At 45.6% G+C, this 13837-nt stretch overlaps 1 protein-coding gene across 10 annotated transcripts in view; it reads left to right on the plus strand.

Annotated features, from left to right (window-relative positions):
- Nucleotides 1-13837, plus strand: part of LOC149355191 (uncharacterized) — a 149432-nt gene that overhangs the window by 99657 nt on the left and 35938 nt on the right. For all 10 annotated transcript variants that reach the window (XR_016291478.1, XR_016291479.1, XR_016291480.1 and 7 more), the window contains 2 exons: nt 1932-2006; nt 4665-4739. Coding sequence is in view for 7 of the 10 variants with exons in the window: in XM_089583688.1 (XP_089439814.1) it covers nt 1932-2006; nt 4665-4739 (150 nt within the window). In the remaining 3 variants the exon portion in view is untranslated. The remainder of the gene's footprint in view (nt 1-1931; nt 2007-4664; nt 4740-13837) is intronic.

The following is a 13837-nucleotide window of genomic DNA, read 5'->3' on the forward strand; positions in this document are numbered from 1 at the left end:
AAGGGGGTCATGGTGGCATGGTTTGTGCCAGGTGTGAGGACTAGCGTTGTGTGAATATACGAGAGTTTTGAATGCATAAATTAATACCAATGCAGTATTTGATTTTTGCTTTGAAGCAAATATAGTAGTGTTTGCAAACCTTGAGTGTAATGTAATCTGATTCGAATCTGAGTTGTCGTGGAAAATGTCCATATCATCCGTCATTTGATCATACGAAATGAACAAACTCCATGTACAGGGGCACGAAAATGCATTCATGCAGATCTATTTATGGCGGACAGCATTTATTTACAGCCGCACGCCACTTGTCACTAGTCAACCGCTCGCGGCCTGTATTGGGCAACTGGTGATCGTGGCATCGGCGATGTGCAGGCAACGCTTAGTGAGCACTCAAAAGTGCAGTCATGTCTTTCGCATTCATATCATCCACAGTGACTCGGGAGAGTGTTCGGAACATCCAAAATTCTGTACATTATCCACAATGCACTACTGCATTCCACTGCATTTGTGAAGTGTTTCAAAGGCTCAGAGTGTAGGAAAATGTACCTTTAGTTTAGGCAGGGAAAGAAATTGACATCAGATATAATTGCGGGGCAATTTTTGAGACCCAGCGGGGATTGCTAGAATGTGCAAAAAAACCAATTGCAGCCAAAAATTCACATGAACCCCTAATTGTTGAGCAGCTGGGCAGAGCGGTTAGTAGTCTGTACATTCTGACACTTCCACGTGACCATGCGACTCTGATGTTACAGAAAGATAAGAGCATGGTCACTGCTCACATGAGCTCTGCTTTGAATGGCTGTGTTACCGTCATTGGCATGTTGCTTATGATGGGATGAAGTTTAGATGCAAAAATGAAGGTGCCACAGCAGGAACTGCACTCTACCTGCTGTAAGAAATGGTCAAAATGGAAAGACAAAGATTTCCTTCGGAAAATAAGAATGTAGAACTGCCAACATCTCCAAGGCAGGCACTCTGTTGGTGTTGGCATCTGTAATTAGGCTTTGCTGTGTTTAGAGGTGACAACCGATCTCAAAGATGACGCTGTGTTTTTGTTTGCAGTCTGATTCAGGTGCTCACGTAAGTAACAAAAGTATAGTAAGCTCCCATTGAGTCAATGGCCAGATATTGGCGCAGCTCGTACACTGCCTCTGGCGGACTTAATGGTGCATCGTGCACCTGCTCGTAGAGTTGGTGACAGCCACGCTGCCAGTGGAGTGAGATAAGAGAGACGCGCGGCTACTCACCTGGGTGTGTGCTGAGTGCTCTAAGCCAGAGGGAAAGCATTCGTTGCATGGCTCAGTGGCTTTGGCGTTCAGCTGCTGAACCGACGGTCACACGATAGGATCTCGGCCACGGTGGCCGCATTTCTGTGGAGGCGGAAATAAAAAAACATCAGTGTGCTCCGAGATGTTGGAGCACATTAAACAACCCCAGGTGGTCTAGATTACCGCATAATCTCACGTAAGGGCTGCACCCGAGTATGGGCTGTCACTGGCATGTCACTGTCGCAACACTAGCATGGGTGCAGTGTATTCTTGCTTAATGTAACAGATAAGGCTAGCCTTTGCCATTTTGTGTATATCGAATTTTTTCGCAGTCCTCTTCGAGTTTCTTATATCCGAGTCAATTATACATTATACACCCACTGCAGGGCAAAGACTGCTCCCATGTCTCTCCAATTAACCCTGTGCTTCGCCAGTTGTGGCTACCGTAGCCCCGCAAACTTCTTAATATCACCCGACCACCCAACTTTCTGTCGCCCCCTGCTATGCTCGCCTACACAAATAACTAAGTGTAGTGGAATCATGTTAATTTGAACTTGCCTCATTTGGACATCTGGTTTATTCAGACAGATGCTTTAGTCCTGTCAGAATCTTATGTATTTCAATATCAAAAAATGCCCAGTAATTAATGGTTTGTTCGAACAGGTCGGCACAGGTGACCTACCCTCATCAGCAGAGCATGACAACGCAGCAGATCGCCAGCTTGCATCTGGACCTGAAGTGAGCAACTTTGTACCACTATTCATTGCAACTGATCCTGTGATTTGCCTTGTGAGCACACGCTTATCACTTGGCATTATTGCCCATGACCGTCCGCCATCAGTGCATGCCACTTACCACCAGATGAGTTGCTGCTGTCCATTGTGGGCGCATTGCCTTGTGCACATTGCTCTGTGCGGCACATTAACTTCATCTGTCATGGCAAGCCTGGCCATCCATTGAAGGTCCCTATAGATCCATCACATGCCCTCAGTGTTGAGCAGCTGCATGTGTGTGAGATGCCTAATGCATTGCAACGTGTCTGTAGTGCAGTTATCCATGCAACGCAGTGCAATGTGCCCTAACTTCATTCGGGCTCCTTTAAGTCTAAATCCAAGTAATTGATGCACTTTCAGACCCTTTGAGATGGATAAGAGCAGGGTCACTGCTCACATGAGCTCTGCTTTGAATGGCTGTGTTACCATCATTGGCACGTTGCTTATGATGGGATGAAGTCTAGATGCGAAAATGAAGGTGCCACAGGAGGAACTGCACTCTGCCTGCTGTAAGAAATGGTCAAAATGGAAAGACAGATTTCCTTCGGAACATAAGAGTGTAGAACTGCCAACATGTCCAAGGCAGGCACTCTGGTGGTGTTGGCATCTGTAATTAGGCTTTGCTGTGTTTAGTGCTGAAAACCGATCTCAGAGACGGCAGTGTGTTTTTGTTTGCAGTCTGATTCGTAGTCTGATAGGAGTGGCTATGCCTCGCGTCTTTCCGCCCACCACAGACGAAGCTGACTATGGGCTCATATGCGGCCACATCAGATCTCAGCTTCACGAAAACCCATGCAGTAGTGCTCCTTCATTGTCAAATTATGCTACTCTCGCCTATGTGCCTTTTCATTCGCTGGAGGAGGCCTGGCGATGTCGGACCGCTGCGCCGCTTGCAGGCCCGCTTACAGAAACCTTTTTTACCTACTTACACCCGCAAGAGCACTTCTCTGCACATTCGTGGAAAGGTGCGGGGAAGTTGCGTCACGGGGGTGGGCTAAATTTGCGGGGAAGTTCTTTTGCTCGGTACGTTTCCTGCAAGCAAGTGTTATTTTATTTTATTTTCTTTAGCTTGCCTTTAAGTACCTTGAGGATGCACGGGAGTCGCTGTGGGTCAGTCACAACAGAACGTCAAGGACACATGAAACAGTTTGTCTTAAGCGGATTTTTAATTTTTTTTACGTTTATTCTGTAGGAAGCTGACCAAACGGTCTCATATTGGCCACCTTTTCCGAGAATTCATCGTAATGGAGTTTGTCTTGGCAGGAGGGCAGAGACAGTGGACAGGTGCTTGTCTTGTCAGCTTCCCTTGTCCTTCACCTCTGCCCTGTCCACTACAACAAGAATGTCGTGCCAGCTAGCTCAGCCCTCTGTTCTTCTTATAAAGCCATCCTTGGGAGACTAAGCGTGTCTGCCATGTGGGGTTCACCAGAATGCGGACCAACCCAACTATGAGCAGTGCGAAGATGCCCTTTCAGTTTTGTGTAAGGTACTTATTCCTACTCATCTTGTAAATCAAAATGACATTTCTTCAAGGAGATTTACAGAGAAGATGTTGTTTACCCAAATTTTATTATTCCAAGCAAGCTCGTTTCTTAACAACATTTGCGTTCTCCACCGACTTTCATTGTATTTTGGGTAGTGGTTGTTTAAAACTGATTTCTTCATTCCAACATTACTGCAACTTTGCTACTTTTTCTTTAAATCAGTCTCTATGGGTTATATCAAACAGTCTGAACGTTCCCTTCAAGATTGCACGCAAAAGTATTGCACTTTTGTTCACCTTTGTCCCACTGCCCTTCACTAAAATGCCACACTGCGCCCCTGCGGGTGGCACTTCTTCTAACGGAGCTCCCGTGATCACATTCTGTACATAGAGACCTGTCAGCCGCACGGCCTTGGGCACCTGCTGGCAGTGCTAGTGCTGTTAAACCGCAATGCGAGCCGTACGTGGAGAGTGCCTGAGAGCCTTAGCCTTCGGCCTCTCACACTCATTCTCCATGCGACATCCCTGTCAGGCAGAAAAGGCAGCCTTCGGTGCATAGCTTCTTGTCATGCATCGAAGCCAACTTTACGACTGAAGCCTAGTGGCATCCTTCCCCTGGCATGCTTTGCTGCCAAAGGCATCGCGGAAGTCAAGTGCACCTTAATGTCAGTGAGCGTTTTCTTTTTGCAGTCTATTGTTAATGGGACTAGACCCCTTATGATAGGTGGTGGCTGGTTCCAAAGCACCATCCTCTGCGGCTTTGATGCGGAGCAGACTAGGCCTGACTAGGCGAGCGTTGCACTGCCAGCTGAATGCCGGCAGGCAACACTTTTCAAAAAGCCTGGCACTAGCATGGGTACACTGCATTTTTGCTTGCAGGTTTCAGATAAGATAATCCCTTGGCATTTTTTATATATCAAATTATTTCGTAATCCTCTTTGAGTTTTATGTGTGCGAGCCAACTGTACATAACACCAGTAACTAAGTGTAGTGGAATCATGTTAATTTGAACTTGCTTCATTTGAATCCCTGGTTTATTTAGACTGTTGCTTTAGTCCTATCAGAATATTATGTATTTCAATGCGAAAAAATGCCCAACAACTAATACTTGGGAATCTGTGCATTGATTTCTTCGAACAGGCCGGAGCCGGCGACATGCCTTCACCAGCAGAGCATGACTACGCAGCTGTTCGCCCACTTGCATCTGGCCATGAGGTGAGTAGCTGTGTACCATTAACCATTGCAACTGAACACACGTTTATCACTTGGTATTATTGCCCTTGACCGTCTGCCATCAGTGTGTGCGACTTACCACCGAGTTGCTGCTGTCCATTGTGGGCGCATTGCCTTGTGCACATTGCTCTGTGTGGCACATTAACATCATCTGTCATGGCAAGCCTGGCCATCCATTGAAGGTCTCTATGGATCCATCACATGCCCTCAGTGTTGAGTAGGTGCATGTGAACAAAATGTCTAATGCACTGTGACGTGTCTCTAGTGCAGTTACCCTTGCAAAACAGTGCATCGCACCCTAACTTCATTCAGCCTCCTTTTAGTCCAAACTTCATGTAACTGATGAACTTTTGCTCCGTTTGTGTTTGCTAATGAAATTCAGTCATACGTTACGTTATCACCTTGTGTTTTGTGGCCTTCGTTGCGACTGTAGCACTAAAATAAAGCCTCTACTGCAGTGGGCCCTTGCGTGTGTGTTTCTGTAGCGTATCATGCAGCCTGAAAACTAAACCCCGCAACAGTGAAAATGCTCGAAGCAGAGCTAACTCCACTGGTGGCAGATGATGCACCTATTCAAATTGATCAATTTGGTGCCCCATCCCGAGCAATTGTGGCCGCTTCTGGGCATGTAATGCCACTCAGTATTTTGCAGAAGGGCTGTAGATCAGTTTGAAAATTTGTTTTTTTTCTTGTCAGCGAATTTGGGGAGTATTTTACACTTGGCACGAAACCTGTCGGCACAGAGCGATCATGCAAGCGTGGTGCCCAAGGTGGCTTCCTCTTCTTGCACTGACCCTCCTCAGCAGTGATGGCATTCTCCCAATTTCGTAGCATCAACGCTTGACTCTGTCGGTGCAAGTGACAGCTTTGTGCTCAAAGACGACATCCATTTGTCCTACAACAGTTTTTGACAGAGATGGTCGTTCATTCCAGCCCGGTCTGTCGACAGGTGCCTGTCTGTTACTTCCGTTTCTGCCCTTGCCAAGGAGATTCACTGCTTTCAGGGCCCCTCTGAATCTGAAAGTACCGGGCATTTTCTGAACGATTCAGTGCCACCAGCATTGTAGAGGGCACAGCTATCCTTAAGACGGCTTGGGTTCCACGCTCTGACCATTCCATGTGACCATGCTACTCTCATGTCATTACAGATGGATAAGAGCAGGGTCACTGCTCACATGAGCTCTGCTTTGAATGGCTGTGTTACCATCATTGGCACGTTGCTTATGATGGGATGAAGTCTAGATGCGAAAATGAAGGTGCCACAGGAGGAACTGCACTCTGCCTGCTGTAAGAAATGGTCAAAATGGAAAGACAGATTTCCTTCGGAACATAAGAGTGTAGAACTGCCAACATGTCCAAGGCAGGCACTCTGGTGGTGTTGGCATCTGTAATTAGGCTTTGCTGTGTTTAGAGCTGAAAACCGATCTCTCAGAGACGGCAGTGTGTTTTTGTTTGTAGTCTGATTCGGTGGCTCACGTAAGTATCAAAAGTAGGGTAATCTCCCGTTAAGACGGTTGCCAGATATTGGCGCCGCACGTGTATTGCCTCTGGCAAACTTAACGGTGCATCGTGCACCAGCTCGTACAGTTGGTGACAGCCACGTTGCCGGAATAGTGAGATAAAAGGTATGTACGGCATACTCACCTGGGTGTGTTTCGAGTGCTCCGAGCGAGAGGGAAAGCATTCGTTGCATGGCTCAGTGGCTTTGGCGTTCAGCTGCTGACCCGACGGTCGCACGATAGAATCTCGGCCACGGCGGCCGCATTTCTATGGAGGTGAAATGAAAAAACGTCAGTGTGCTCTGAGATGTCAGAGCACATTAAACAACCCCAGGTGGTCTAAATTACCGCATAATCTCACATAAGGGCTGCAACTGGGTATGGGCCGCACCACCTGGTTTGGACTAGATAATTGAGAAAAAAATATGGTAATACATTATTTTTTTAATTCATGTATGGACTGCACCTTCAAAATTCACATGCACTTTTGAAGAAAAGAAGTGTACAGCAGTTACAAGAGTTTATACGGTAATCTGAAGTCCTCCACTACAGCGTCCCTCATAGCCCATCTGTCACTTCCGCACAATTCTTTTGGGAAAGAGAAAGCGAAAATCTGAAAAAAAAACAACACAAATAGCAGTCACTGTGGAAGAAAGCACAAAAAGACGGCAAAAAAACAAAAACAAACTAGACTAATGCCATTTTCAAGTAGGAGAACGTGAGCCTTTTTCGTACCCTCACTCTTCAGCTCATTCCATGCATAGTGCATGCAATAAATGCTCTCTTTCCAATTGTCCTCTCTCTGCTGATCCATTTTATTCATTGTTTTCGTGTAACATACTTTTGGACACATCAGTCATGCTCACATATCATTTTTGGGGGATGAACTTCTGATAAGACAAAGAAATTTTCGTGGTCCCTTCAAGTTTCTCTCAAAGAGAGAGGCCACTTAGTTGGGACTGTGAAGTGTTTTGTTGCATGGGTGAAATCCTCACTGCAAAAGAGCACTGTCATTTTCTTCCTCTCCGTAGCTTGGTGCGCCCATACATCTCCCACGCACCTCACTGCTACCTTCTCTTATATTTGGGATGAAAGAAGTCAACTCAGAGTTCCATAAACCGACTGTGTATTGAAGGTCACACAGTGGAAAGCATCTCGCACCAATACGAACGTGGAATCATGTGCTTGGGATGTGGTCACTGTATGACACCCTGTGGAGATTATTGGTCCTACTGTTTAATTGGGCACCCTAAATTTGAACTGCGTGATGTTCAAAGCAATATTCAATGTACCTTGAAGTTCAGTTGACAAGGTTCTACAGTTGTATGTAGGATGATGCCTGAAAAATTAAGCAGTCATTTATGATGCTTCCAGAATTTCTGTTAGTACACATTGATTTTGTGGGATGCGGCATGGTGCTGTATTTAGCACTCTCGTGCAAATGGGCCTCATTTGAGCACACATATTTATCCTACTATAAAATTTTTTGTGTCGTTTGCAGTTTGTCTAGCGTTGTGGTGTCGTCATTCATTTGTAAAAAAAATTTATTGACAACTACAGCCAGAAGCCTAACGGGGGAAATGAGAGCGTTTGGTTTGGTTTATGCGGTTTAACGTCCCAAAGCGACTCGGGCTATGAAGGACGCCGTAGTGAAGGGCTCCGGAAATTTCAACTACCTGGGACTCTTTAACGTGCACTGACTATCACAGTACACGCGCCTCTAGAATTTCGCCTCTATCGAAATTTTACCGCCGCGGCCGGGAGTGAACCTGTGCCTTTTGGGTCAGGAGCAGAGCACCATAACCACTGAGCCACCATGGCGGAGGAATTGAGATAGTAAATAGTAGGGTAAATGTGTATCCTCATATGAGGACTGTATATTTTTGAGGGGATAAGCTCGAAGGTACAAATCATGTCGCATATTTGGGCGTTCAAAATATGGTATGTGATGATTTGTATGTTAGAAACAACTGGTGGTATGATGAGCTGCACAGTCAGTCACAGCCTGAACTTAGGATGGTTGTTCCACTTCTGTTTTGCTTTCATTCGAACACTGTGAAGTGGCTGGTTGAATAATACACACTGGCTATTGAAGAAAGATGCAGTGCAGGTGTCTGCAATGATTATGCAGCCAGAGCTTGAATACCACATACAGCAGACTACCTTTAAGATGAACTTGAAGGGACCATGACAATTTGTTCTCTTTATCAGAAGTTAATTTTAATCAGAGGTGCCCCCAAAAAAGGGTATATGAGCATGCTACAAGAGTGTCAGAATACGTTACATGAGGAAATTGAATAAAATCAGCTTTCAGTGATAAGATAATGGCTAAGAGAGCATTAGAGTAAAACCTCGACGATGCGTTTTAAAAAAAATGCAGAACCAAACGTTTTATTTGGGAATACTTATGACGCAAACCGCCTAAATTTCAGAAAAGAACTGTTGAATGAGGTACAAAGACATTTATTGATGATTTTAGTTCATAAAAATGTTGACTAGCATTGCTGGCATCAGGTCTGAACAGCTCCTTGTATAGTGCAGTCCGTCGAGAGCCATGCCTTCGTGGTCATCCTGAGATGCTTCGGCCCTTTGCACATATGCACTGCGGAGAAGCTGCTGTGGTGGCTGACTGTTGTAGAGCTCTTGCTTTTCATGCTGCTTTCCGCTGACCCGGCCCGCTCGTATGTAAGCACATCATTGCAGTTCTGAACCTAGCAGAGCTTGGTACCCGTGGCAGGATGTTAAACTGCTTAAATGATTTCCTGCCCATCCATTCTTTTTGTTTACACCAACCCTCCTATAGGCTCAACCCTCCCAAGCAACCTCATTCAGAAAAGTGGAGTACCTGAGGGGTGTATTTTGAGCTCAACACGTTGTTCTAAAAATGAGTTGCAATAATTGCACAGCCCATCATGTATTCTGTCTATATCGATCACCTTCAAATTGCATGCTCATCCTGTAGCTTATCAGTGTGTGGGAGAGACGGGCACAACTCACAATAAACAAACCCTGGGCAGACAGAAGTGGATTCAAGTTTTCCGCTCAAAAAACGGTTGCTGTTCTTTTCTCACTCAAAAGAGGCCTGCTGATTGATCCCGCCCTACACCTAAATGAAACAGCACTTCCAGTGAAACAGGGACATAAATTCTTGGGCATAATTTTTGACAAAAGACTCAACATTCCTGCCATAGTTAAACAGCCTTAAAAAGAAAGATTAATGATCCTTGAGTATGCTCAAAGTGCTGTCACGAAAATGATGGGGATCAGATAGAACATGTCTTTTACAGGTCAGCCGGTCTCTAGTACGCTCTACCTTAGACTACGTATGCGTTGCGTATGGGTTTCTAAGACTATCTTACCCTAAACAATTGGGGGGTGTACAAAGACTAGGTTTGTGTCTCTCAACTGGCGCATAGAGAACACTCACCATAAATAGTCTTTATGTGGAAACAAGTGAACCTTCCCTTGAAGACGGGAGAACCATGCTTACACGCTCATATGTCCTAGGAGTACGGTCTGCTCTGAAACACCTCTGCTACCCGATAGTTACAAAGTGCACCTCCAGAGCACTGTTCAGCGATAAACCCCAATCAGGCAGACCTCTGCTTCTCCACCCCTAATAATTGGCATAACTTAGAAATACTGGATACCCTTCCTCATGTCGCTTCAAACCATGTCCCTCTGCAGCCATGGTGCAATCAACACCATGCATTTGTATTGGCACACTTCCATATAAATCAAACACCGAACAAACACATATTGCAAGAATACCTCGCGCTACGAGAAATATATCTGAACTACGCAGAATTTTACACTGACGGCTCAAAATCACCAGATTATGTCGGAAGTGTGGTAGTGCAAGGAAAGTGGCAAAAAATAGTAAGGCTGCCAAACTGTGCATCTATTTCAGTTGCTGAATGTTGTGCTGTCTCTGCCGCTGTGGACAGAATAATACACGGGAGTATTGAAAACAGCGTAATCAAAACGGATTCTCTTAGTCTGCTCACAACACTTCATTCCAGCAATAGCTGCCGTGGTGGCTCAGTGGTTATGGCGCGTGGCTGCTGACCGGAAAGGCTAGGGTTTGATTTCGGCTGTGTCGGTTGAATTTTTTTGGAGGCGAAATCCTTGAGGCTCATGTACTCTGCGATGTCAGTGTACAATAAAGAATCCCAGGGGGTCTAATTTCCAGAGCCCTTCGCTACAGCGTCCCTCGTAGCCTGATTCTCTTTGGGACGTTAAGCCCCACAGACCAAACCAAACATTCCAGAAATGCAATAAAACCCCTGGTAGGAAACATAATACTCAACAGAGAAAAAAAATCATAACACACGGACATGTCATAAAGTTCTGCTGGGTGCCCAGCCATGTTGGAATGGACGGAAATGAAAGAGCCAACTTTTGTGCTGCTCAAACTCGCAGTCGTCCGATCAAAAAATAAGCACTCCCCATTGAGGCTGCATGAAATTAATACAGGGTAGCTTGAAGGCTAAATGGCAAACAACTTGGGATAATGAATTAAATAACAAGCTACAGTTTGTAAAGCCCATCCTGGGTGAATGGGAGACCTGTAGGCAGCAGCAAAATTTTATAGAAGGGATTTTATGTCGTCTCTGCATTGGACACACACAACTACCTGCTGACTAAACAAGGCAAACCTGTTCTTGAAAAATGTTGAGATGACCTAGCAATAAACCACACCTTATTGTCGTACACAAAACTTTAAAAAACTGATGAAAAAATATTTTGCTCTATTTCACATTGAACACATTCGTTTACAACCAGTGTTACTTTTCGGTGAAGGTGCACTTGTTGATTTGCCACTTTTCAGTTTTTAAAGAGAGATGTTTTAAACAAACTATAGATTTGTGAAATCATAGTCAGTGTTTTAACACATTTCTCACCACTACTCAACCTCCTTCTCATTCATGAGAAGAAAGCTGAGGCCTTTATTGTTGCGAACCTCTTGCCCAGCCAAGGATGGTTGCTGAGGTTACCCGGCACTCTCTAAAACTTGTACTATTAGCCATTTTTAAGATCTCTTTCCTTTGTCAGTACTAGGTAGTACAAATAAATTTATTAGACCCTCTACACCTCCAACGGTTTTTCATGTTTTTGTAAAATTCTGCAGAATAAAAATTTTCCTATACCTAATGTTTGGCGCATGGTAGGCTCAGATGCTTATGCGCCAGAAAACCCAACCCAACCCAACGTTGTAGTTCTCAGGTACTTGGCCCCCTTGCCTTTCTTTATGTTGCATCCGCGCAGAAAAGGCCCGCTCGTTTGTTAGGGCACCTAGGCACTGCAGGGATGCCACCACTCCGGGTGACTGCTGCAGCATGCCAGTTCATCACGTGCCTCATGTTCGGCCCACTTCTATGTTTGCACACGTGCACTTGGTTGCTGAAGGTATTACACGACCAGAATTTGTCCCAGTTTTAAATGTAGTAGCCGGGAAGTCATGTTAGCTTGGCGAAAAATTGTAGAACTCTGTGGTGCATTTTTACTCTTCGTGATTTTGGGCGTACGAACTGGATGCATATCAACAAGGTTTTGCTGCATATGTGAAGTGGGACCTGAAGAGTAAGGGTGTGAGAAACCTGGCATCATGCTGCAGGAAAACGGCTTTTGCCTTTCTTTTTCTTTTTTTGCCACCTTTTTTTCTCACTTCAGCAGTGAGCACTATCTGCTTTTCCCCCCCCCCTCCTGTTTTTTTGTTTTTATAAAGATTGTAATGGTGTCAAAGGTTCCAACCTTCTTGTCGCATGGCGCAGACTCTGAAAGCACATGGCCGTCATTCTCTTGCTCTCTCCTACCCCGCTCCTTCTTCAGTGTGGCTGTTCTCAAGTTTAGGAGTGGATACGACTCGCGTCTTTCCGCCCACCACAGACGAAGCTGACTATGAGCTCATATGCGGCCACATCAGATCTCAGCTTCACGAAAACCCATGCAGTAGTGCTCCTTCATTGTCAAATTATGCTACTCTCGCCTATGTGCCTTTTCATTCGCTGGAGGAGGCCTGGCGATGTCGGACCGCTGCGCCGCTCGCAGGCCCGCTTACAGAAACCTTTTTTACCTACTTACACCCGCAAGAGCACTTCTCTGCACATTCGTGGAAAGGTGCGGGGAAGTTGCGTCACGGGGTTGGGCTAAATTTGCAGGGAAGTTCTTTTGCTCGGTACGTTTCCTGCAAGCAAGTGTTATTTTATTTTATTTTCTTTAGCTTGCCTTTAAGTACCTTGAGGATGCCCGACAAGTACCGTTCAACGGGAGTCGCTGTGGGTCACAGTCACTATGAAAGGTCGACACATGAGACAGTTCGTCTTAAGCGGATTTTTTTTTTTTTTTTTTACATTCATTCTGTGGTGTGGGAAGCTGACCAAATGCTCTCATATTGGCCACCTTTTCCGAGAATTCATCGTAATGGAGTTTGTCTTGGCAGGAGGGCAGAGACAGTGGACAGGTGCTTGTCTTGTCAGCTTCCTTTGTCCTTCACCTCTGCCCCGTGCACTACAAGAATGTCGTACCAACTAGCTCAGCTCTCTGTTCTACTTAGAAAGTCATCCTTGGGAGACTAAGCGTGTCTGCCACGTGGGGTTCACCAGAATGCGGACCAACCCAACTATGAGCAGTGCGAAGATGCCCTTTCAGTTTTGCGGAAGGTACTTATTCCTACTCATCTTGTAAATCAACATGACATTTCTTCAAGGAGATTTACAGAGAAGATGTTGTTTACCCAAATTTTATTATTCCAAGCAAGCTCGTTTCTTAACAACATTTGCGTTCTCCACCGACTTTCATTGTATTTTGGGCAGTGGTTGTTTAAAACTGATTTCTTCATTGCAACATTACTGCAACTTTGCTACTTTTTCTTTAAATCAGTCTCTTTGGGTTATATCAAACAGTCTGAACGTTCCCTTCAAGATTGCACGCAAAAGTATTGCACTTTTGTTCACCTTTGTCCCACTGCCCTTCACTAAAATGCCACACTGCGCCCCTGCAGGTGGCACTTCTTCTAACGGAGCTCCCGTGATCACATCCTGTACATAGAGACCTGTCAGCTGCACGGCCTTGGGCACCTGCTGGCAGCGCTAGTGCTGTTAAACCGCAATGCGAGCCGTACGTGGAGAGTGCCTGAGAGCCTTAGCCTTCGGCCTCTCACACTCAATCTCCATGCGACATCCCTGTCAGGCAGAAAAGGCAGCCTTCGGTGCATAGCTTCTTGTCATGCATCGAAGCCAACTTTACGACTGAAGCCTAGTGGCATCCTTTCCCTGGCATGCTTTGCTGCCAAAGGCATCGCGGAAGTCAAGTGCACCTTAATGTCAGTGAGAGTTTTCTTTTTGCAGTCTATTGTTAATGGGACTAGACCCCTTATGATAGGCGGTGGCTGGTTCCAAAGCACCATCCTCTGCGGCTTTGATGCGGAGCAGACTAGGCCTGACTAGGCGAGCGTTGCACTGCCAGCTGAATGCCGGCAGGCAACACGACGTTTCAAAAAGCGTGGCACTAGCATGAGTACACTGCATTTTTGCTTGCAGGTTTCAGATAAGATAATACCTTGGCATGTTTTATATATCA

Source organism: Amblyomma mixtum, chromosome 3 (genome assembly GCF_055824585.1).
Source record: "Amblyomma mixtum isolate Tamu chromosome 3, ASM5582458v1, whole genome shotgun sequence".
Lineage (NCBI taxonomy): Eukaryota > Metazoa > Arthropoda > Arachnida > Ixodida > Ixodidae > Amblyomma > Amblyomma mixtum.